The sequence below is a fragment of the Gymnodraco acuticeps genome, unplaced genomic scaffold (assembly GCF_902827175.1).
Source record: "Gymnodraco acuticeps unplaced genomic scaffold, fGymAcu1.1, whole genome shotgun sequence".
Taxonomy (NCBI): domain Eukaryota; kingdom Metazoa; phylum Chordata; class Actinopteri; order Perciformes; family Bathydraconidae; genus Gymnodraco; species Gymnodraco acuticeps.
In genome coordinates, this window is record NW_022990295.1 from 9,006,703 (window position 1) to 9,033,398 (window position 26,696).

The following is a 26,696-nucleotide window of genomic DNA, read 5'->3' on the forward strand; positions in this document are numbered from 1 at the left end:
TCAAAACCAATTGATTTTAGCTTGTCAATCAGAATGGGGTGATTGACAGTGTCGAAAGCCTTTTGTAGGTCCAGCATCACCATGCCGCAGTACTTGCCCTCGTCCACCTCTTGTTTGATGTGGTCGCTCAAATAAAGAAGGCATGTGTCAGTGGAGTGGGATGTTCTAAAGCCAGATTGAAATTCATAGATTAGTTTATTTTCCGCGAGGTACTTTTCGACCTGTTCATATACTATTTTTTCCATGACTTTCGAGATGGAGGTAAGTATAGAAACAGGGCGGTAGTTGCCTGGGTCCAATTTGCTGCCCTTTTTGTGCAGGGGGGTTACTCTCGCAATTTTGAAGTCTTTGGGTACTTTTCCCTGTTTTATGGAGAGGTTAATTATGTGAGCTATGACTGGTGAGATGGCGGTTGCTGTCCTTCACTGCAAACATCGCTGCTACAACCCGTTGCTGCAGATACACGCTTTACAACATCAGGAAGATACGTCCCCTCCTGACCCAGAAAGCGACGCAGGTTCTGGTCCAGGCTCTCGTCATCTCACGCCTGCCTAGATTACTGCAACTCCCTCCTGGCTGGTCTACCTGCATGTGCCATCCGACCTCTGCAGTTTATCCAGAATGCAGCAGCTTGTCTGGTCTTCAACCTTCCTACATTTTCCCACACCACACCGCTCTTCCGCTCCCTTCACTGGCTTCCAGTAACTGCTAGAATCCACTTCACTGGTACTTGCATACCATGCTGTGAATGGTTCTGGCCCTTCCTACATCCAGGACATGGTTAAAATCATGTACAGAGCAAGACATAATCTACTTCCTAGGAAATTAAAAACACTGTTCATAGACAGAGAGGGTGGGTATAATTTGAGAGGAAATCTACATTTTAAACAACTCAAGCCCTTCTTAGACTTGACACATTAAAAATTGTTTCACTTTACTTAAATATTTTTATTTAAGAAATAAACCTAAGTATAGTTCATTAGTGTAACACAAATTACATTAATCAATTCACTTATTAAATGTATTTAAGACAGAGCAACTCAAAATGAATTGTTTTCATTGGGGACCGCCCCTTTGCACACCCCCTTTGCGTATGCGCAACATCCGTTCTGTCATTTGCCGCCTTTTGTCTAACACTGACTGTGGAAACTGACTGGGGAAACTGACGGTGGAAAGTCTATTATTTGGTAAGTATTTGTTTTTTCTAGTAGTTTAGAATGTTCCCTGTTTCCAAGTAATGCCTTTTCATAATATCGACAAGAATATTTGAAACCACAGTGTTATATTTTGCTCCGTTTTTAGTTGGGTCTAAACAGCAAGCTAGCTAGCTTGCTAGATATGGTTAGCATTGAATACTGGATAGTAGAGATCATTAGATTATATTACATTAGATTTAACGTTATTGTCATTGAACACAGTACACCGAAATTCAGTTTAAGTTCAACCAAAAAATGCAAAGAGTAATTAAAGTGCATGAGGTAAAGCGGCAAGCTAGCTAGCCAGATAACTGGTTTGTTAGCTAGCTTGCTAGATACGGTTAGCATTGGATAATGGATAATGGAGATCATTAGATTATATTACATTCGATTTAATGTTATTGTCATTGAACACAGTACACCGAAATTCAGTTTAAATTCAACCAAAAAATGCAAAGAGTAATTCAAGTGAATGAGGTAACAGTATAGGAGGCAGAGCCTGCACGCAAGGGCTGCCATTTTCTATCATAAAGCTCAGCAGGTCTGTCCATCTCTCTCCTGGCTTTAGTGCAGGCAGGCAGAGGAGGACAGGCGGAGCCACTCGTTTCTGTAGGAGTTCAGTTGAGTTGAGTTTTTTACTGCCAAATATTTAATATAAATAATGAGATAATATATATGTGAATCTTGTATGGGTTACTTCACTCACAAGCAGGCACCCAGAGTTGTGCAGAAACGTTTTTTGGGTTGTGCAATCTTAGGCAATTATGTGTTTTCTGTGAAAATTCAAATATATAAGCATTTTAATCACACCTCTAAAATATATTTGTTGTCTTTTGCAGTTTGATCAGCATTAACAAGCACCTTGGGGAAACCTCTTATTTATGGTAAGTACACGGCTACTTTCACAATACTTGCACAAGCTGATCTGTGACATTGTCAGTTGTTCAGTGTCAATTGCTAATTCTATTTTTTCTCTTTTTCAGGTTATGCATGTGGCAGTGCAAACACTGCAGTTTGGAACTAGCTAGCAGGTATTTGTTGTTAAAACATTTCCAGCAGACACATGCACATTTAAGGGGCAGTTAAACTGTAAAAATATTTTTATGTTCATCTTTGATATAATCCTAATGTGTTTCTTTCTTGTTATTCTTTCACCTTGTTTCCGCTCTAGATTAAAAGGTGTTCCATAACGGCAGGTCGGGCGCTTCTGCGCATCATCTTTGCCGACCAGTCTGACTCTAGACAACTGACCCTGGATTCGGGAATCCCAGCAACAGTTGAAGAACTGCACACATTTGTCAAGACATCTCTTCAATTGAAAGAGGACTTCCGTCTGCAATACATGGATGTTGACTTTAACGAGTTCATGAATCTTACATCAGTGTCTGAAATTCAGGATAAAAGCACACTGAAAGTAATTTACTCTCCTATATTGTCAAATATTGAGCCCTCCATCACTTAGTACACAGTTGACTCATTTGATAAGACCTCAATTACTGGAAGCTCAGAGCCTCTAATCCCTGCATCATCAATAGCCTCATGCTGCAGTGATGATATGGTGTATACGTCAACCCCGCATCCATCCCCTGAAGCTCAGGCCTCACAATTGTTATCCTGGCCCACAGTTTTTGTGGTTCCTAAGCTCACCTACGAGGCTGAATTTGAGCTTCATCTACAGAATGCAGAGTTTGAGACAACTGGTACATACTTCCAGCCTGGCCTAAAGCTGAAAGGAGTCATTCTTGATGGCCTAGCCGAAGAAATGATCAAATTCACAAAATATCCAAAAGACTATCAGTGTGAAGAGGTAGCTGCAGCGTTGACGAGGGCCCACTCTTGTTTGGGGCAGCTAGGATCCAAGATTGGGGTGGAAACAGTCTCTTAAGTACAAAATGCAAAACTATCGTACAAAGCTTGGCCGTCTTGGACATCCTGAAATCCTTGTGAACTCCTTAAAGCACAAGAAAACAGGCCAAGGCAAAGCTGCAGCAAACATAAAAAAAACCAAGAAAAGCTGAAATAAACTACATTCCTCTGCACCCAAAAGGCGAAACCACAGAAAGCTTGGAGAACGAGAGAATTGCCTTATTGTCAGAACTGAAAAAGCGTGACAATGAAGTGGTGATAAAAGCAAAAATGGAAAAAACCTTCTCCCACAGACGCCTTGAGATTGTGGAGCAAAGGCCTTTGATAGGGGACTTCAAATGCAGATGGCCTGCTCTGTTTCAGCAGAGTGAAGTAAGTAAATATTTGTATTTGTTGACAGTCTTTTATTATTGTCCTTTGTGATTCATGTCTACATCCTTGCATGGTTGTGATTCTAATAAACAAGTAACAATTGGTTGTATTGTGCTTGTTAATAATATTTTTAAGGTGAATGCGGAGTTTTTGAGGATCACAACATCACCACTTCAATCAAAGTTCATGTGGCAGCTGGACCACTTCTCAGACAAGCTCTTGAAGATCTTCAAGATCAAAGGAGGACTAAAGGGCCACAAAATCAAGGAAGCCCTTGCAATATCAGATTTGGTTAGTATAAATGCAGAGAACCTCGTTTTTCACTGTATTGTTTTTGTCCATGCTCATATGAACACATTTAAGAAATTGTCTGCTTTTATAGTGTTTTTAAGGCAATAGCTTATTGTGGAAATGTAGGGGTAAGGAGTCCTGCTTAGGGACACACACGACAGATACAGCCCTCTACTTTGTAGACCTGCTCTGTTGCACATGCATTGTGCTTAATTGTCTTTGATTTATCGCCCCTGCTTTAGTTTGAAAACATCCACATCAAGAGGGGGTGCATCCTGCGAAGCATCGCGATCTACCTCAACGAGGATCCAGACTCTTTTTTTAAGGAGTATCAGGTATGTTTATCACAATATGTTTTCAATGTAGTGGTTAACAGTGTTACCCACAATTATAACCACCATTACTTACATTTATAATAAGAAAATTCTATGGCACACAACCCTATCCCTGCTTACATCTAAATATCTTATCACATATCATAAATACATGCAGAAATAAATAAATGTATACATTAATATAGGAATGAATATATGTAAGAATGAATAAATACAGAAATAAAAAAATAATAATAAATAGATACAGAAGTAATTTCATCGGGCAAGTGTTAAAATAAATATAGAAAAAAGTGAATTAATACATTTATACAAATAATTTCGGTGCGCGAAAAAAAAAAAAGTTTTAACAACATTATTTATTGACTTTTCATTCCGGTATAATCATTTTTGCGCAAAGATGGCACTGTTTGTCAGAGCACTTAATCCTTCTGGGATTTCATGAAGAACAGCTCCAACAGAACAGCTCCAACAGAACAGCTCCAACGCCTGTGTGTATGGGAATGCCTCTGGTGCTGGTCCATTAACTGCCAGTGTTTCCCACAGATCTGAAATATACTTTGGGGGGTGGTGGTAGCGGGGGGGGTTGAGGTGACGTGCAACAACATTAACCTTTCTGTTGGTCGCTTGTTAGCAGACCCTTCACGCAATGGCAGAGCGAACAGGTACAGGTACAGGCAGGGTCCATAATGATAGCCCTATAGTTTAAATCTACTACCCACACATGAACATATGGAAATGGGTTACTATTTAAAAAAATTAATGTATTTATTAATGTATTTAGGAACCTATCCATGTGATTTTTAGTGGGGGTCGACCTCAAATCCTCTAGGGGGGTCCAGGGGCATGCCCCCCCCGGTAAGATTTTATTTTTTATTTTGGAGTTAAATGCATCAATCTGGTGCATTTTGAGGGGAAAATAAAGAGACTAGATCTATGGAAACACCTATATTTAACAGAACTGTATACATTTCAATAATCATAAAATCAAGGCCATAACCAATAACATACCTTTTCCAATATGAAAAAAACACTGAAACTTGTTTATTAATTTAGTTTTGGTTCATTTATAGTTGTGAGTGTGTCTGTGCTCCTGAATCAGCCTCTCCTGTCTCCCTCCTCTCCCCCCTCTCCATCCTCTCCCCCTGCTCCTCTTTGAGGCAGCAGCAAAGACTAGTTTTCTCTCAACAAGTTTTAAAAGTGTATCTTACCTTTTTTCACCTAGTTAACTTTTTATTTATTTATTCATGCATATTTTACTAATCACATTACATTTCATTTAGCTGACGCTTTTATCCAAAGCGACTTATAATGACCGATTACAGCAGTGGTTCTCAAACTTTTTCGGTCAGGCCCCCCCTTTGGAGAAAAAAAAAAGTCGGGCCCCCCCAACACAAATAGTCAGGCTCAGTGGCGGCGCCAGAGATTTCTTTTGGGGGTGCTGTGGGGTAGCTTGACCTTTCATAGAGCGTGCTCAAACATTTAGGGTTTCCCATTAATGTACCGGTCGCTACAGTGGCATTTTCTACTGCAACACTCCCCACGCACATACACTATGTACCCGCGACTGTTACAATGAAGGCTCGATATCAAGTCTCGGCATATAGGTGTAAGCAAGGGTAAAGTGCTATTTTTATAGGTGGTGTGTGGACCTCACATAGGGGGGTCCGGGGGCATGCTCCCCCGGGAAGATTTTTAAATATTGAAGTTGAAAGCATCAATCTGGTGCACTTTGAGAGCAAAATGAAGAGATCTATGGATACATCTCTCAACACCCAGATGAAACAGAATTGTAAACAGATTTACTATTTCTTTATGGATATTTTATAAATCACTCTTTTAAACTTTATTCTTGTTTTACTGTCATATATTATTTCATAGCTGTTTTTCATGTATTCTCTTATTTTTGTATAACTATAATGATCATATAAACGTGTGCCTCGGAAATAATTGTTTACATTAATGGTGACCAAAACGTTTGAGACCCACTGAGATAACACTGAGAGAGTCCTTTAGCTCACTGAGTCTCTCAGTCTGACAGGAGAGGACTCTCCTCCACTTTGTTGTTAAAAAAACTCCTTATATCCGTTAGCGTAGCTCGCTAGCACCAGAAGCTAATATCAACGATCTCCGGTACCGGTGCGCTATCTCTCTCTCTCGCTCACGCACGCACACAAAATGGCTCGTTCCACACACACACACACACACACACACACACACACACACACACACACACACACACACACACACACACACAGAGCCGAGCTTTAATGAAACACAGAGACCCAGACGTAATAGTACTGTATCATATTATTTTCGAATCAATAATTTTTCAAAATATGAATATTTTATAATCTTTTTTTTTTTTTTAATAACCATTTTTCCTCCTGGTCTCTCGCGCCCCCCCTGTCATGCCTCTGCGCCCCCCTGGGGGGGGCGCGCCCCCCCACTTTGAGAACCACTGGATTACAGGGACATTCTCCCTGGAGTAACTAAGGGCTAAGTGCCTTACTCAAGGGCACACTAGTGGTGGTGTTCCTGGCGGGATTTGAACTCACAGCCTTCCGATCTTCAGTCCACCTCACTATCCATTAGACCAATCACTACCCTCTCAAATGGAAATATGTGTTTACATAAATGGTGACCACACCGTTTGAGACCCACTGAGAACTTAGACTAAGTTAACTATCTAAACACTCAGAGAGTCCTTTACCTCACCTGAGCTGAGGTTCTCCCGAGCTTGAATGACACACAGACCAATCAAGGGCTTTGATTTATGATCTGTATGACAGTGGCCATGTCGGCAGGCCACATCATGTGGACAGCCAGTCACCCTGTGTGAGGCAGGCCACTTAACAGGCCAGAAGGAGGCGAGATCAGAGCAAGGGAGCGAGGGAACATTGTCTACAAGTTAATCGATCGCAGATGGCGTCGTGGTCACGGACGAATAAAAAAAAAAACTATAAAAAAAAAAAATTATTAAAAAAAAAAAAAAAAAAACTAAATGGGTCGCGAAATATACTTGGGCGGCCGTTAATATACCTGGGCGGCCCGCCCAAGTATAGTCTATGTGTGGGAAACCCTGATGTAAGAACTTATAAATAATTGAATAAATACATAAATAAAATAATAAATAAATGCTGAAATACAGAAATATATTAATCAATAGATTCATGTTTAAAAAGGTACGTGAATGCAGCAATTACTAAATTGTTAAAGGAATAATTACATAATCACATAAATCAAGGAAATAAATTATTAAATAATAAATAATCAAATACATATCAAAATAAGTAGGTAAATGCATAATTAACTACAGGAATAACAACAAATTACATGATTAAGTAGGGATGTAAACAAATAACTTAATACCTGAATTAATAAATAAGATAAAGTTGATAATCAAACAGAACATACAGGAATATATCTTTATAATTTATTTATGTAAACATTTTCTTACAAGCTTAATTTAGTTCTGTGTTGGAGGTCCTAACCTTCTCTGGTATCACTCAGGACATTTTTGTCCAAATTGGTAATTTTTCACATCAGATTTGGCTATAATGATTTTGTGTTTTTTCTAGATACTTTTTGGAATTTCAATTTTTCTAATCGGTCTCGAATACACTGTGTACAAATTACCCTAATTGTCCATTTAAAAAATGTCCCCACACTTCCCAAAAAGTGTGGGGGAAAAATATTTAAATATAATATTGTTATCATATCATTTTATCATTCAAGTTTTTGAAAGTGGACATTTTTATCCTGAGTGGCCAGATTGGGTAGTACATTTGAGTGATACCAGAGGGTTAGTCTAAAACTGTTTTGATCAATGAGGAGAGCCACATAAGTAAATCTGCTTCTATAAAATGTAGTAATTCAGGTTTTAGTTAACACATGTGTTGTATGTTTGTGTCTTTGTTCAGGCCACTGCCTCTGAAGATGCCAAGAGGGACATGGCAAACACAGTCATGGGCATATACACACTTCAAAGAGATGTGGATGGGCAGCCAGAGGACGTGGGAATTGTCATCGAAGGCAATATAGTCATGGACAACTTGGGCAGCGTGATTGTGGGGTTTGTCATGCTATTGGGACTTATTTATGCCCTAGATTTGAGCTTTCCGGACAACCTCAAACACACCTTCGAGTTCATGAAGGTAGTGATGAATCTGGATGGGCACAAGCTGAATGGTAAAATCGAAAGTCTGAAGATCAAGTTGTTCGATTGAAATGTGAAAAAGAAGTGACTCATGAGTTCATTGTTGTCATTTTATTCACGAGTTTCCTAATCAGAGCAGATTGAGCCGTTATATCAATCATTTGTTCTGTGCTTTTCTGTATTTGTTTCAACACACTGTAACACTATTTCCATATGTTGGTGCAGTGCACTCTTCATGTTATGTGTTATTGTCCTGTTAGAAGAGCAGTGCATACCCCTGTTATATTGTATTCATTGTATTTGGCAAAGGGAGATTTGTAAGTTAATTATAGGAGTTCCATTTCTCTGCCATTTTAAAAATGGTATTATCTTTCAGAAATGTTTTTCATCTTTCAGTGTGAATTCATTCATTTTAAAACACTGTATTGAATGGAATGGAGGATTGTTTTGAATAATGTGAATTTAAAAATAAAAAAAACTAAACCATGTTTTCTATCATGTGTAACACATTTTTATTAAATTATATTTAACCTCATTATTTCATTTTCAATTAATTAAATAGGATTTAGGTGGACTAGCGTTATTTAAATTCATAAAGGTAATGTTATCATTTTACTTAAACTCTATTTGAAAAATTTGAGTTGGACTAACTCATTTACATTATACTGCATGGATGCCATTAGTTTGAGTTTGTGCCACATATATTTATTGGATGGAAAACCTGCCAACAATAAAATTGAGTTAATCCAATGAGTTATTTCTTTGAGTGTATAACAATCTGTGGGGTGACTTCATGGAATTGTTTGGAGCAGGAGTTAAAACAAAGCACAAGCATAATTCAGTTTAAAAGGATGTACAGAAACACTTTTTTGGAAAACTATGAGAATGAAGAGAGGTGATTGAAGATGAGAAATTATTGTATATGTATGTGTGAATGTAAATGTAAGTAGGAATAACTTTCATAATGATTTAAAGGACAATCATTGATCAAGTAAGGGGTGGGAATTAATAAGCATTTGCTTCCTCCTGCTCCCTTTTGGACACATATGATTTATTATTATTATTATTATTAATATTAATATTTTTTAAATGTATGAATATTATCATGAATGTGGATAAATACTGTATTTTAACAATACGGTATTCTGTTTTTCACATTTGTTATTTTGTATTTGTTATTTTTTTAGTCTGTTCGAAATAAAGATTGAGATGAAATTAAATGAAACCCCCAGCACGTGCAAACACGTCAGTTTGAAATCCTGGCTCCAAAATGGTGGAATGAGCTCCCCATTGACATCAGGACAGCAGAAAGCTTACACATCTTGCGGCGCAGACTGAAAACTCATCTCTTTCGACTCCGCTTCGAGCAATACAATGAAGAAAAAAAGGGAAAAAAAGCACTAACTAAGCACTTATATACTAACAAAGCACTTATAAAGGACTGGCTAGCCAGTTGAGTAGCACTTGAAATGTTTTGGCTCTATGAAACCTGATGTACTTATATGATTCTGTTTTCTTCAAGTTTGTATCTTCCTGGTCGAATGCACTTATTGCAAGTCGCTTTGGATAAAAGCGTCAGCTAAATGCAATGTAATGTAATGTAATAATAATGTAATTTAACTGCAAGAACTATACAATATTTGAAAGAAAAAAAGTCAACAGAAGATCCAGCTTCTGAATTCATATTAATATTAATCTGACATAATATTAATTGATCATCAGAAAAGAAGGCTTCTTGGACTTAATTCAATTCGTTTTAGTTGCTCACTTTTGGCACATGCAATTAAAATCTTCTGAGTTTAAGAAATTAAGAAATGTACCTTTGAACCCATACAGGAAAACATTATGGCTTTTTGTTTGTCTATCCCTGACAATGTCTTCTTTGTTAGAGATAAACAGTAAAAAAGAGCCTCTGATGACCAGTATATCCACTATGTCATGGCTATTTAATGAGATAAAGGGTCATTCGTGTTCTTATATTACAGATCTCTCATGCCACCGTGTGGAGAGAGAGTTCCAAGCAAAAATGGTCTGACTCCTGAACAACTTAACAAAACATCTGTTCATCCATTTCGGTATTTTGCATACCTCCCTTTATTGCACCTATAGCAAAGGTGTGTTTACCTGCAATTCATTTAATTAATATTTTTAGGCCGCCTTCATTCTTGGGAATAAGCAAGGATTGTAACTACAGTATGCTCAAGCTGAATGGGTTACAATCATCATTCTATTTACTGCTACAATGCATTTTCTCATTAGCTTCATAGCCAAGAAAACTACAGGTCTCAGCTAATTACCTAATTTGTTGTGTGGTGTCAGTAACACACTGATGCCATCCAGAAACCTTTGGCTTTGAACTGAGCCTGCTGAATACAGACATGACCAGCTAACCTCTCTGTCACCAGGGCTATCTCAACACAGCAACAGTGAGAGTGTAGACACTGGAGCCCTTGAGATTATCTCAAGCATATGGCTACACAATTTATATAACACAGTTCAACATCTCTGGTTCTCGTCCTCAGCCACCCAGATCATTGACTATACAAAGACTTTGCACCATTTCTTGTTTCATAAATCTGGAGGCCGTGAAGCCTGTCAATGTGATTATTCAAATATAGGGTGAGGAAAACTGCACATCAAACTAATCTTCTGTGCCTTCTTTCTCAGCTGGTTCTCTTTTTTTCTCAATATCTCCTAACATCTAATATCTTGTATCTCAAGCACACTAACACAGCTCAACTCATTCCTCATGAGTCCAAGTTGATTTCAAGCAGTTATTTTATACAGTGCTGCAAAGAGCCAAGTATGATGTTACATAAGACTATATGGTATGATTAAAATGTTGTCAGCTCTTGATTAATGTGATATTACTCGTGCTTTTTATTCTTACACGTGTTGTTCAATAGGCCATTGTACTAAAATAACGTGTTACAGCTACATTAATTTTACAGGACATTAAGTTTGATGTCAGTAAAAATTGCCCCATATGACAAAGTCAAGATCACACAATGTAACAGCCATTGCTATCAATCTTATCAACAGGAATGACATAAGTACCACATTTTATTGGGTGTACAAAACAAGGTTAAATTGTTGTGATTGAAGCAAACTAAACAGCCTTAAAACATCTCTGTGACTTGAAACATCTTCGACACTTATTGAATTACGAGTAGAGGCCGAGGATTTATCACCGGCACAACCAAGGACGCAGGACACGAGTACTTAAGTAAACACACTGACGAAATACAAAGCTAATTCATATTCATCCTTGACATTTCAGATGCTGGGGGTGAACAGATGGATACTCCTTAGCAACTATTAGATATCTTTCCATTTGTTCATAACTTTTTCCATCCATCAATTCCTCCAATTTTGAAGAAGCAATGGCACTAATAGATTATGCAAGTAAATGAGCATAATGTAAAGGAAACAAAAAGAATACATCCAAAATAAATGACTGTGTTTTAAAAGAGTTTAGTCACATTTATAAACTGATAAAAACTGAACTGACGAAAATATTTAGATGTCATATGTTTTTGTGTGAAATGAAGATCAAAGTGAACTCATAAATCGTTTATTTCATATGTTTGGCCAGGATGCAGCAGTTCAATGAATGAAGCTTTAATTGAAGAAAAATATGGCATCACCTATTCAGTGACATTTTACAGAGTTTTTAGTCCTTTTTGGATGTACGAATGCCTACTTGAAAATGGAAGGTAGAATACAGATCTTGTCATTGTCAAGGGAAATATCAAAAGTCAGGTGCAACTGCTGAATAATATTAAGAATAGAAAACTTGTGATTTAAAGCAGAAAAAAACATAAAACTATTGACCCTTCTATGACAAATAAAAACAATCAGCAGTTACCAAGTAACAAAACCCCATGGATTAAATGCAGCATCAATAGTCAGGATGGAACGATGATGGAAGTATGTTTTGACTTTCCACGATCATTTTGTCCTTTCAAGGGATTATGTGCAAGGTACCAAAGGTGGCCAGTGAGTCGGTGAGATCATTGATAAGGTTGGTAGGTTCCACCTAATCCAGGAAGGGGCCAGAGACACGGATATAAAACGACAAAGAAGGAAGCAAAAGTCCTGAGTAAAAAGCCATCCTCTACAGAGACACAATGAAGAGGGAACTTTCTCACAACATGGTAATGCTCTATCTTTATGTCTGACTTACTAATGCTTTGATCAACAGATTTTGGATTCACGATTTTATTTTGTCTCTCTTAGATGACTTGTGCCACCACGATGCAGTCAGTGAAATCAGCTGGATTGTCTCTGCTTCTGATGTCTTTTCTTCTTTACGTAGCTGATTCTTACCCCAGCATGGACTCACCAAACAGTAAGGTTTCTTTATAATTAAGTACAAATGCATTAGGTACCCTCCTCTCCAAACACCAACGGTTCATTTTTAAATGGCACAACTTGTCTCTGACACTGTAGCACAAGCTGTCCATAATCAATAGTATTGTCTTTCTCCAGTGGCCTGTCCAGAGTGCGCACTGAAAAGGAACAACTATTTTCCTGGCGACCGCCCGATCTACCAGTGCGTGGGCTGCTGCTTCTCCAGAGCTTACCCGACACCTCTCTGGTCCTTGAAGACCATGAGGATCCCAAAGAACATCACCTCCGAGTCAACATGCTGTGTTGCGAGTCGCAGCTACGAGGTAGAGGTAAAGGCACAGTAACAGACAAAACCTTTGTCAGGCAAACTTTACTTTAAATATTCACTTTGCATAGAGGTTACAGTGAGATTGACATGAGTGATAGCAAATAACAGACTTGCACTGACTAACTGTTAAAGAATAAGCAGATAAAACAAAAAAATCTCCACTTTAAATATTTTTGTTATAGTTCAAGTTTAATCTCTTTTGGTCGATCTGTTTTCTTATTTTAGGTTCAGATTGGTTTAAGGATATTTCTGAGGATTTGGTCATGTAATCAGTAATGGAAAGGAACTACTTTAAATATAGGCTTACCTAAAGGTTTAGGTACGTGTTATCGTAAATAATTATAAATGAAATGATGTACTTTATACTTCTACCCAATTGCAATTCTGTGGATAATATTGTAGGCTATAATATAACAGACAAACAGTGGTTCCACATCGATTGGAAAGCTGTTATTTCATTTGTAATAAAGTCATTTTTAAACTGTGATATTGTTATCTTACTTAAATTATGTGTATATTTTGCTTTTACTAATGTTTGGTTTATATTAGGTTGCAGTTTATTTGAACTTTCTGTTGTAAATATTTCCAAACATTTAAACTGCTCACACTGTTAATAGAGAATTTGATCTACACAGTTACTGCTGTAGACAGATAGGAATTGGTTAAGAATAACATATGTGTCTTTTATTCATCTTTGCCTCTTTCAGTCAGACATGGTTAATATAAAACTATTCAACCATACAGAGTGTCACTGCAGCACCTGCCACCATAACAAGATATGAAGACGGACCTGGAGACCCTTCTGCAGCGCTTAACTTGGCAACAAATTGTATCACTTTTACAATGTATGTTGATATGTTGCCAGATAATGTTTTTGTAGCAATACTGTCTAATGCCTGTATTTTAGTTGGTAGATGTATATGATTCATTGTAGATTGAAAAGCAATTAAAATGATGCATTATAATGAATGCGTCTTACTCTAAATGCATGGTATTGTGTTGTGTGTTTTGAGGGCTATTTAGTACTTTACGAAATGCTGAGTTGCTTCGGTCCAATACACTGCAAAATAAATATAATGGAATAGTAACACAAGTAGCAGTGTTAAAGTACGAAAATGACTTTGAGGTTGATAACAGGTTTGTGACATGAGAAATCTGAAAATTGGTCAAGAAGCTAATAAATAGAAAATGAAAGCTGTGAAAATGTGCTGGAAAAAAGTGGTACATTAATGGTAATTTGAAACTTAAAAATGTCACAACACCTGCGCAAACGAAGAGTGGGTAATATGATCAAAACTTCCCTAGACCTTCAGATTATAAATGGTTGAGTAATCAAATGTAGCAATTTTTAGTGTGTAGATGGAGATTGGGAAATGGGTAAAACCAGCCATTTGTTTGAAGATTGTATTTAGCTACATTTTGAGGATAATATTCAAGATATCATAGTAAGTAGGCTACTATACAATAATCAGAGCTTTGGTGGCATTACTCCTTTTAACATTGTATGCCCCTTATAATATAAAAACATAATCATAATGCTTTTACGTCACTTATAACATGCTAAGTAACATGTTGCCTTTGAGGCTAGATGTTCAACTGGGAGTCTTTCAGCTGACTGACCCCTAACTGCTGCAGTCACACTGAAGCATCGAGCTGACCCTGCAATCTGAATGATCAGGAGGGACAAGAAACACGAGAATACCGTGCCCCTGGGGTATTGGAGCTTGTTTAAAATGTTCATGAAAATATAAAAGGTTATGTTTGTCTTATGCTGCTCAGTGCTTGGAGGTCATGGCCGAGTAGCCTGTCTTTGCACGGATGGTAACAGCATCAGGGTAATCCAGGAGTCCAATCATACTGATTAGGTGATGAGCAAACACTTCACGTTCACTCTGTTTGCAGTGTGATTTTGTGCCACAGTATGGATGCTTTGTTGACATCAGGGGTGTGTGTGTGGAGCACACTCTGTACTCACCCTTCCCCCTCTGCGTGCGAGTGCGTGTGCGAGTCTGGCAGCGTAACATCTGTGCGTACGCGGTCGTGATTGTTGTGAAGATGGCGGAGGGGGAGACAGAGAAGGAATATGACACACGGAAAGCTATCGAGGAGCTCCGAGAGCGGTTCCAGGGTTTGACCACAGCTTTGAAAGAGAGTTTGCAGTCCCCGCTGGAAGCCTCCCTGCATTTCTGCCAGGAGTTTTGCCAGGTTAGCCCGTCCTCCTGCTGCTCATCCCGGGCAGCCTGCAGCCCCTCTGGCTTCCTGGCCGAGGATGCGCGTCTACGTTTGCTACAACAATGTAGCTAAGGAGCTAGCTGCCTATGCCTGGCATTTCAAGATGGGGAAAAAAACTCCTCCATGGTTTTCAGCCATTCTCTCAATGATGATCGTTTATGGCATGAACCTTTTTGCAAAGTCTGACTATCCATGCGACGATAAGTCACACCAACGTGTGCGCGCCGTGCATCTATTACTGGTATTTTCCAGGCCAGATAGCTAATAGCAGATGAATGTTGCTAGCTGGTATGCAGGGTCCCCCTGTCCTGTGCAGTGGTCATGCTGTGCAAAAAACGGGTAGCTACATTAGCGAAATTTTACAGGGCCATTGCATTGAAATGCACTGAATTAAACGGTTGTGTCCCCCTATGAAAAGACAATTAAAACGTTATAACGCTGCATGTTGTCTTAAGTTTTAGCTTGGTGTGAAAATGGGTTACTTTTTTGAAGCTGTTTGATTGTACGGAAAGATCAATGATTTTTTTCCAAGGTGCTAGCCCAGGCCTTTTGCCCTAATTAATCCAGCTAACCACATCAGCGGAGATGTTTATTACAGTCGTATAGCCAGCACCAGTGAAATATGTTAGATGGATGTCAATGTTACAGCAACCGATCTGCCTGCAGCTGGCTGAGACAGTGATTAAAAAGGGAAAGTGTGGCAGTGGTCACTGACTCCATTACACATCCTTCTCATTAATTTGCCCTGACCACGAACATATGATGCGATGTCTCCATTTAATTTATATAACCTTGTGAATTACTGCCATTGTACCAAAATAGTTTGGATTATTAGTGTGTTTCTATCCAACATTCAACGCCGGTAAAGAATGCAACTTTAAAGTTATTTGAGTAAAAGGGGACGAGCCTCGGGCTGCATGCTGCTGTAGTTTTGTGCCATGATGGAGATTTATCTCGTAAGAGTAAAACTGCAGGAATAATGGAGTCATTCAGGATGAAATGGATCTGTAGAGTTTTTCTGTGTGGAAGAAATGGAGGGAGTTTTCATTGATGAAGGTTAAGCGTTATTTGAGCTGGGGTTTGAAAAAAAAAGAAAAGAGGGAGGATAAAGAAGTTGTTTTTTGCTGAGCCACACATAACTGGTGCGTTGTTATTTTAGGTGTCTACATCTCTGCTGGATTGTGTAATCAAGTAGATAATAAGAGTATACAAATGCATTTTTTGCTTCCTTAAAGTTAATAGTTTGGAATTACTTTTTTTTTTTTCTCGAAAGTTAGATGATGTTTTTTTTTTATTAATCAAAGCAAACTTTAAAGTTTATAGGGACTTTCAATGTTTACATTAAATATAAAATTGCTACTTTTTTGAGGAATGGGATATTTTTTCCTCACTAAACATGTTTTATTTTGATGTTGTCATGATTATCAAGCCTTTAGTCTGTCTTTTACTACCATGGTTTCCTTAACTTATATTGTTATCCAACTGGACTCACTACTTTATATGTTATTACACTTATACAACTGCCGAACTATAGAAAGTATACAAAGGGACACAAATAGTTGGGCTAACAAGTAAGCTTATAGAGCTACAACCCTAACTATGGATTTCATTATTGATATATATACCGTTGTAAGATCTATTGGTATTAGTTAATGAGTTTGGAAAATGCAGAACATTTTGAAAATGTATGTCATAATGTCCCAGTATGAAAGGTAATATCTCTAAATGTTTTTTCTTTGCTAGGTAGTTGCAAAAACCCTAAGAATAACCATGAACAAATAATGAAAAATGATTAAATTACTAATTAGATGTACTTTTTTATTGGTCCCATTTTTATTGGGTTTTGGGATTTTATAATTTATACACATTGTGTTCGTCTTTACATTTCTTAACCCGTATTGCTATACACAGGTGTGGCAAAAACAAACAATCAATTAATCAATAGTTTGGATCTAATTGTAAGTATTCCTATGTTTGGCAGGTCCTTGTGGAACATGTCGGCCGTTGGAAAACTGATGAAGATCCTCTGCCTTTGCTGGAGGTCTACACTGTGGCCATCCTCAGCTTCGCTCAGGCATCCTCCTGTCTCTCCTCCGAATGTGAAAACGTGCCACTCCTACTTGAAAAATTAGCACTGTGAGTAGAAACTCTTTCTGGAAATTGTATTTTGTTTTATTACACCTCTCAGCATGTCATTGACCTGTAATATGTGTTAAATATTGATGAAACATAATGCTCAAATTGCATGTTGGAGAAAGCATTCTCCTTAAGTATTTCCTGTGGTATTCTAAAGTTCATGTCGCAATGTATGGGTTACAGGTTTTGGATGTGCAAATGATATCATACTTAATATTAGTTTGCTTTGCAGTTCCAATTATATAGTTTACTCTTTGTCCGGCTTCATCATTTTGAAGACAGCACTCCTGCACAGAAGTTGCACAATATTTGACAATAACCATGAAAGAAAACGCATCCAAATCCATATTTTAAAAGATCAGAAATGTGGATATAAAAATATTAAAACACTCTGCATCAATATCCAGGGAGAAACTACTCCTCTGTTCACAAAGTGTGCTCTTGTGATCAAGGCAAAGTCCTTGAGGCGGTAATCGGAATAGAAATGTAGGCTACCTCTTGGGGAGCTTCGACATATTTGGGATGGGCAACAGAATATGCTTTGCACAAGGTGGTTAGGTGAACACTAAAAAATGAAAAGAAACCGAGGCAACAATTATACAATGCAATGATGTAACCTTTTTTGTTATTGATTATTAAGTACTGATCTTTATTTAATAACACATACACGTACACCAATATTGATCCATGTAATTAAAGTGTCTCGATGCTGTGGATTTACACCTCTTTGTCCTTTATTTTACACTGACTTTAATGCTTCACACTTGGTGCATAGTTATTCTTGTATGGCCACCCTTAATTTTTGTAAATGTGTGTACAGCCTTGACCTAAATGTGCCTTTAACAAATAACTGTGTTGGGTTTACAGGAGCTGTGCGGAGCTGCTGCTTTTACTGCCCCAGCATGTCCCTGGTGCCTTATGGGAGGAGTTTCAGTCCTCCATGAAGGTCAGCTTTCCCAGGCATTTATCTTTGCAGTGATAAGCAATGAAAAGTTGTTTAGTAATTTGAATGCATTAGGTTGAGCCAATCATTGAAAGCAATCAAAAAACACATTCCCTGAATGTTTTAATCTGTTGGTTCTCTTTATAAAAACAACATCAAATGTTTAAAAGAGTTGTACAATGTTTAATAGTAATAGTAATATGGTAACCTTGTCCAAACAATTATGTTAGACTCTTTACTGTCTATCATTACATACACTCACTGAAATGTTGGTAATTATGTCTTAATATATCTTATGTTACAGTTGGCACACAGCCTTTTGTTAGAAACTGGGAGCACACAGCTTTGCCTGCTCTCAGTTCTGGCACAGCAGGATGGCGTCTGGTCCAACACCACACTAAGCAGCATCATGTCCAATAAAACCCCTCAAACTGAGCAAGGTTAGATCTTACTTAGTTTAAAAATGCACCTTTCTGACTTGTGCAGCTTTAATTACACATATTTATAATTGTATTGTAATATTCTGCATCTCTCTCTGAACTTTCGTCTTTTTTAAAAACTTTTCTTTCTTAGTACATGAATATCTTGAGTTTGAAGGTGCCGCACTTCTGAACATGAGAATAAAGCACCTAATTAAAGTGGAGAGTGTTGATAAAGCTGCTGTACTGGCTAAGATGTGCTCAGAGTATCCGGGATATGAAGGAAAAGGAAACTTCAAGCAAACCTACTTGCTTTGCATCTGCATGAAAAAAAGTCAGGAGCAGCTAATGGAGGAGGTAAAGAATTACACACATTACACTCACTACATTTAAACACATTGTAGCAAATGGACAATTGGACTGAAGATAGACTTTAATTTATCAAAACTGAACTGAAATGTAGTCTAATGACCAAAACCCAGTAATCACTTATCACTTGTCCCAGCAGTGTTATCAAATATGAAAGATTTGCTGATTTATTTAGTTAATATAAATTGACTATTTTCCTGTGATCCACTATCTTATTTCTCTTTTTCCTTTAAAATAGATTGCGTCAATAGACTGTAAAGATGCTCTTGAAATGATCTGCAACTTGGAGTCAGAAGGAGATGAGAAAGGAGCTCTCTGCTTATGTTCGGCCTTTCTCAAACGACAGCTACTTCAAGGAGATGTTTATTGTGCTTGGTGAGTGTTGCTGTTTATTCCAGATAAATACCCTTACAAAATACAGTGGTCATTGAACCAATACATTACGTAATTGGTTCATCAAAACTGAAGCACTCTCTGTACAAATCATGTGCACAAAGATACTCACTGACCTTTTTAGAGCATATTTCAGAGGCTGATTGTGTGTGTTTGTAGGTCCCTGTATCTTAATACATGTTGTACTTGAGGGAAGAGAGGCATGCTGTTAATAAAGGACTTATGCTCAGCTCATTTTAAAGTAAAAACGATGCAGTAGACTTAGATTTATTGTCATCCAAATACTCAATATATGTACTTATTATTTTTAAATAGAATAATCATAATACAGAACGAAAAGACGATTCAGCAATCCAAATAGTAAGTATCTGTTTTTAACAGTTGTGTTTCTGATGTTTTGCAGGGAACTCACACTGTTCTGGAGTAAGCTACTCATGCGTTTAGAGTCGTCAGCTGATGCATTTCTTGGTCACAGCAAAGAGATGGCTCTCCTCTGCAGAAGTGTCTGTCATATTCTGTTTCTAATCAAAGTAATTCAAAACGAGGTAAGATAAATAGCTTACGCATTTGTAGATGATAGCAGAACCATAACACATGACTATTCATAGCAAAAACTACTCATATGATACTGCACCTCAAAGAGGACTTAAAATGATAATCTTTGCATTTTTGTTGCTTTATTATTTCTATAGGTTGGTGAGGTGGGGCTTCCAGTGTGTGTGGAAATGTGCATTCAAGCTCTCAAAATGACATCCAGTGACCATAAAGATAGCAAGTCCACCATCTGCAAAATGATATCCTGCCTCTTGCCAACTGATTTGGAGGTTAAGCGTGCATGTCAGCTGACCGAGTTCCTCCTCCAGCCTACTGTTGACTCATATTATGCTGTGGAGTCACTTTACAACGAACCTGACCAAAAGCCTGAGGAGGATGGGAGTCTGCCAGTGCCCAATTCTTTACGCTGCGAGTTACTGCTGGCCTTCAAGACGCAGTGGCCTTTTGATCCAGAGTTCTGGGACTGGAAAACGCTAAAACGCAACTGCTTGGCATTAATGGGAGATGAGGCAGCTATTGTGTCATCTATAGACACACTCAATGACACAGACGAACAGGAGGTGGACAATGCACTTGGTAAACTCCCTGAATACAGAGACCTGGAGGATTTTCTGCTTACCACTACAAATGAACTTAACGAGATCACGGATGAACGAGAAAAAAACCGAGAGGCTAAAAAGCTTCGGGAGCAGGGTTTTGTGTCAGCCCGGTTCAGAAATTGGCGAGCCTACATGCAGTATTGTGTTTTATGTGATAAGGAGTTCTTGGGTCACAGAATTGTTCGCCATGCACAGAAGCACTTCAAAGATGGAGTTTATCTTTGTCCAATTTGTGCCGACAGTTTTGAAACAAGGGAGATTCTAGAGCCACATGTAGCATCACATGTAAAGCAATCTTGCAAAGAGAGACTAGCTGCAATGAAAGCTGCTAGGAAGGTACCTCAGTCCCCTAAAAGTCCATCAAAACATTCAAAAGTAGCCACCAAGGTGAGCATGAGTCCTGTTAAAGTTGAATCTCAAATCGGCAACCAATTAGCATCTCCTGTTAAGATAGAACAAACTACATCTGACACAAACATAAGTCAAGACTGTTTCTGTCCTGTCAAAAATTGTTCCAAGGCTTTCAAGTTTTTCCGCAACCTCATGGCTCATGTCAGATCTCACAAGGACGACGACGAGGCCATGAGATTTTTAGAGATACAAAAACAGAAAGTGGTATGCCAGTACTGCAGACGGCAGTTTGTCAATGTCAGACATCTAAATGATCATTTGCAGATGCATTGTGGCAGCAAACCATACATATGCATACAGTTGGATTGCAAGGCCAACTTTAACTCAAATTCTGAGCTTCTCATGCATAGAAAAACACATCCCGAGTTTAAGGCCCAGTGCATGTTTCCTAACTGTGGCGAAGTTTTCAGCGAGGCCTACCTGTTGTACGATCACGAGGCTCAGCATTACCTTACCTACACCTGCCAAACAGACAACTGTGGCAAAATATTTTACTCCCAGTCTCAATTCTTGTCACACCAACAGAGTCATTGTACAAATGATGCAGTAAACACTCTACATGTCACACATGAAAACCCTCCTGATACTCCAAAAGTAGAACCAACACCAGAGAGCACCCTGAGCAAAGAAGATACCGGTTCTGCAGTTGTCAATATTGAAAGGGTTAATACAGATATATATATGAAGGAAGACTCAAATGCAAATGCATCTCCTTGCAGCTCACCAGACCTCGGTAAAGAACCTGTTCCTGTGAGAGTTAAACACTCCGTTGAAAGCATGCTGAATTCTGCAGGATATCCTGAAATGCAAGAAGCAGATACATGTTACACTCCTCTAACAAACCCCACTCCAGCAACAGTTGATGTTGAACCAGCCCCAGAGCTTCCTCATGTGCACCGTGATATGGGAGCTGGAAGAAGTGAGATCCCACTAGGAAATCATGAACCAAGTGCAAACAACCCTTTGGCAAGTCAACAAGGAGAGGATAATATACAAAGCAATGAACTTCCAAAAGTGATTCCACAAATAATTTCTCCCAGTCAAATCAAGACAGAAATTCCTTGTTCACTGCAAGGATATCCTTCCAATACGCCTTCTGTATCTGCTGGCAATGAGGAGAACCTGCATAGCTGCCCACATAGTGAGTGCACAAGGGCCTACAGCACCAACAAAAGTCTGTCTAGGCATGTGAAGAAGCAACACCCTGACATATTTGAAGATTGGAAATTGGCAAAGAAATATAACAAAGTGGCCAAAATCACAGCAAAAAAGGTGTCAAATGGGCCAGCTTCACCTAATCCCTTTCAGAACAATGGGAACAGGCCGTCAAGTCAGCCAGGAATACTATGCAACAAACCTGGGATGCAGCAAATGGATTACCCAATGGGATCTTCAACCTCACCTGCCCAATGCTATTCTGGATCAATGGAGCCCGTGCCTATCACTCCAATGGTAAACCCCACAGTTTATCCGTCATGGGGAAGCCCAAATAATCCCAGCGGAATGATGCAGTCAGACATGCCCGAGACATGGTCTTCACCCCCAGCGAATAATTGCTATCCAGAACCCTTCAACATGAATGAATACCCCCCTCGTAGCTATCATCAATGGCAGCCTGACCCTTATCAAGCAACAGCGCCTCTCCCCTCGGACAGAGATCCTCCTATGGCAGTTACACATGGTCCCTCTATGTCACATGCTCCTTCAGTTTCAAGTTTGATGTCTCAGTATGTGTCCAGTTCTCTGATGCTTGACAATGGAGGGCAAATCCATAACAGTGGGCATCAGTATGGACTTATGCATCCAGAGGGCCGTGGAGACAGTGTAGATGGGGGAAAAAGCAATGCAAGTATGACAAGCCAGTTGGATAGCGGAAACAGTATCTCAACAATTGATAGCCTAGCTGAAGGAATTTACCAAACTCCATATGCTCAGAGTGAAAACTCCTGTCCTACTCAAGGCTCCTCAGTTGATATTCCTGTGAAATGTTTAACTCCAGAGGCCCCGCTTGCATCAAAAGCAACAAATGAAATAATTAAAACAGAGAAGGTCTCCACTCCTTGTCATCAACACATGGAAGACTCTGTGGATGGCATGCTCAGTTCAAACAATGTAATTCATACAGATTTCACCTATGAAGCAGACTCGCCTGGTGCTGACTGTGAGGCTCTTCTCTCAGATGAAAAGGCAGGTGACCCTGACGTGCAGAAAGGAAAACGAGGCAGGTTGAGCAAGCGAACCAAATGGCCAGCCATCATTAAGGATGGCAAAGTCATCTGCAGGAGATGCTTCAGAGAGTTCACAAGCACCAAGTCTCTCGGAGGTCACTTATCTAAACGCTCCCAGTGCAGGCCTGTAGATGAAATTGACCTAACAGCTGATCTGCCAACATCTTTTCTTGATTTTCTCAATGACCCCAATGTCCTTGATACAAATGGAGCAGCATTCAACATGTCAAATGGTGATTTCTCACAAGAATCTTCTAGCTTGACTTCACCCTTGCTGATGAAACAGGAGCCCCAACATACAAATATAATGGACTATTCAGACTCCTCCGAAAACCAGCAACAGAAGGCCGGAGAGTTGGCAAATCCACCTCGTCAAGAGGATCACTTGATGGAAATTTCCCATGCCTTTCAAAGGTTAGATTTGATTGAGGCTGCTCAGGAAAGGAGGCGGAATGCTTTGTCATTAGAGCAAAATGTCAGTCATCGTGTTAAACCCCGTGACATTGAAAAAAGTAAAATACCAACTAAAAGTGATGACAAGCCCACTGAAAAGATCCCCAAGCCTTTTAAATGTGACCAGGATGAGTGTGACTACTCATTTATGACCAAGGAGGCATTATTCAAACACTTAAGTAAAATGCATGATTACTCTAATGAGATGATAGAAGAACTTAAAAAGAGCCCATCCAAACTGTCTCCATATCCTTGTCAGATATGCCCCAAAACATTCACGAGAACGACAGGTTTGAGAATTCACTACGAAAAAGTTCATCGATTGTCAAAGGCAGAAATGCAGAAGCTAAGGATCAGTGCTCGAAACAGGCGTGCATTTAGACTGAACAAAGATGAGGTGTTAATTGGCTGTGCGACTACTGATGCCAATTCCAGTCGTTCGGGACCATCTGCAGATGTGTTACCTAATATAAAACAGGAACCACTTGACATTGCAATTACACCTCAAACAGACAATGAGAACAATCCACAAGCTCCTCAGAACACTTTACCAGGAGATGCCGGTAAACAGGACTTCATTCCCGATGTATCTATTGTTGCACAACTTCCCCCACCTCAAAACTACATGACTGATATGTCGCTCTGTCAGGTGGCACCATCAGTTCATGAAAAAGCTCCAGAGCAACCTGAAGTGGCTGTTTTAAACAAGAGTCCAGATGTGAAACAGAAATGCCATTTACAGGAGAAACTCAGTCCTGTTAGCAAAGGAAAAAAGCAGCACGGACGATCAGATGCATCATCCAGCAAACTAAAAGAGCCACTGTCTAGCCCTTCTATTGCGTCTGCTTCATCCTCCCCAGAGAAACCAGGAAGCTCTAAAAGCACACCAACAAAGGATGAACACCAGAGGAAAGAGAAACATCAGAAAAGGTTGAGCCTCAAAATGTGTGATGCAGACAACCCCTTTAGTCCATATAGACCATATCGCTGTGTTCATGAAGGATGCACTGCGGCATTTACCATCCAGCAGAATTTGATTCTCCATTACAGGGCCATGCATCAGGCATCCCTACCCCCGAGTAAACCTGAACCTGACATAGAAATGGAGAATGTCGAAAATGGCCAAGAGAGCCATCATAGCATAGACAAAGACGATGAAGTTAGGTGTCAGGTGAAAAACTGTTCAAGGGTGTTCTTAGGAATCACAAGGTTAGTGCAGCATTACCTCTTACTTCACAAGTTTACTCGTGACAAAGCCACAACCATGATGGCCAGCATGAACATAGGGACTTTTAACTGTGACCGGTCTGATTGTGCTCTCCCGTTCAACTCTGTGGAAAAGTACATCGAGCACATTAAGAATTACCACAAGGAAATCGCCATCTCCGAAAGCGGCTCAGTTGATCAAACTTTCAAGTGTGAGTTTGTGGAGTGTGACCGCGTTTACAGTACAAAATCAAATCTCCTCCGTCACCTGATAAAAAAGCATGCTTATGTTTATGATCCTAAAACAAGTGACGGACGACGTACTAAAGCAATGGGGCTCTTCCCGGGGCTCAGCGGGAAAGAGAATGTTGAAAACAAATTCAAAGTGAAGAAGAAAAACACAAAAAAGAAAGATGGAAAGTCCATTGAACACTGGACTAGTTTTGGAAAGCCAACACTAAAATCACACGATGAGGCATCAGCCATGTGCACCAAGAAGTCTGCTCTGCAGTACCCATGCATGATAATAGGCTGCGATGGAGTGGAGCGGGCTGAAAGAAGTATATTCAAGCATTACACCACTCATGGCCTCACAGAAAGATATATTGAAGACCACAGGAGCCAGTTCATTTTCTGCAAAAAATACTCACGCTCCAGATTCAAAGATTCAAGCAAATCAGAGGGCGCGTCAACCTCATCTTCTGAGGAGGTGGAGCCAGATGATGGTGAAAAGCCCAGTGACCAGAAAGCAGATGAGCTTGTGGATCGGCTAGGCCAAGAAGACAGCAAGCTGTCCAACGATGATAGTGCAGAATCTCAAGCTTCCACTGCGACAGATGGAGGAATGAAAAGAGGTCGTCCCAAAAAGCCTGCACATCCAACACCAGCTTGTCCGGAGAGGATGCAGACCCTTAGGAATCGTTTGACTGTTAACAGTTCAAGAGAGAACTCAAATCCTGGTACCCCTACAGCCCAAGAACAACGTGACGATGGGGTTATGCCTGGGTCTTTCAAGCCTTTAGGACTTGAAGACTCTTTCCTTAAGTTTTTGGAAACCTCAGAGTCAACCCACTCTTCCAAACGCAAATTAAATGACAAATCTAATGCTGAACTGCCGTCCAAAAGACAACTAACTCACAGACAGAAATCTGCAATGAAAGGTAAAATTGAGTTCAGAGGCTGTGAAAAGTTAGTAGACTTCAGAAATCCTCTTAATCTCAAAGCAGTGAGCAATGTCAAGATTGTCATGGATACAACTTTTTCAGATGGTGCTGATCTGTTGCTAATGCAGCTACAAGACATGAGGCCGATAGTCAAAATAAAAAAATGGCTTTATAGCGGATCATAGACCCAAACGTTGTTTTCAACCCAATCTCACTCAGGATTTGAGAAGTTATGCTGCAGAATGGTTTGTTTAGGCATCCGATTTCCAACTGTTAACACTAATGGTCACAGCTATCAATTATATGGCCTATTTTGTACTTAATGAAAAAATGTCTTGGATGATTTTAAGTATGTATGTTAGTCATAATAACCAGGTAATCTTTAGGGCATAGATTTTAGAAACATGTTTGTATTTATGCTTAGTACTGAAGAAGTTTTTTTTTCTTTTGCTAAATGGAGACTTTTAAAGAAAAACCATGTTTTTATATATCCCTATGGGATTTTAAATTCCGTTTGTATTTATTTCATCCTTTTTCAACACTAGTAGACCTATCTGTAATATTTACATGTCTTCCACAAAGTGTTCAATGAAATGTAACTGTTACTTTTTTATAAATATTGACTCCAGATCTTGTTTTGAGTTTTTTTTGTCTTATATCTAAGTTGTTTACACAGTCGAGTATGTGTGTTC

General features: G+C 39.1%; 3 protein-coding genes across 3 annotated transcripts; all 3 read left to right on the forward strand.

The window, feature by feature from the left end:
* Positions 1–922: 922 nt before the first annotated feature.
* LOC117550074 lies at positions 923–8,669 on the forward strand. Its single transcript, XM_034222371.1, has 7 exons — positions 923–1,187; positions 2,036–2,080; positions 2,180–2,227; positions 2,368–3,434; positions 3,570–3,725; positions 3,968–4,060; positions 7,981–8,669. Exons 4-7 carry the CDS (start codon positions 3,333–3,335, stop codon positions 8,284–8,286), a joined length of 657 nt encoding a protein of 218 aa, XP_034078262.1. The 5' UTR covers positions 923–1,187; positions 2,036–2,080; positions 2,180–2,227; positions 2,368–3,332; the 3' UTR covers positions 8,287–8,669.
* Positions 8,670–12,346: 3,677 nt separating this feature from the next.
* Positions 12,347–13,679, forward strand: cga (glycoprotein hormones, alpha polypeptide). Its single transcript, XM_034222161.1, has 4 exons — positions 12,347–12,373; positions 12,456–12,567; positions 12,708–12,892; positions 13,605–13,679. Exons 1-4 carry the CDS (start codon positions 12,347–12,349, stop codon positions 13,677–13,679), a joined length of 399 nt encoding a protein of 132 aa, XP_034078052.1.
* A 1,232-nt stretch (positions 13,680–14,911) lies between these two features.
* znf292a (zinc finger protein 292a) lies at positions 14,912–26,634 on the forward strand. The gene is made up of 8 exons (XM_034222160.1): positions 14,912–15,102; positions 17,111–17,265; positions 18,133–18,211; positions 18,513–18,648; positions 18,782–18,984; positions 19,235–19,371; positions 19,793–19,934; positions 20,082–26,634. The coding sequence occupies exons 1-8, from the start codon at positions 14,953–14,955 to the stop codon at positions 26,187–26,189; spliced, it is 7,110 nt and encodes a 2,369-aa protein (XP_034078051.1). The 5' UTR covers positions 14,912–14,952; the 3' UTR covers positions 26,190–26,634.
* The last annotated feature ends 62 nt before the right edge of the window (positions 26,635–26,696 follow it).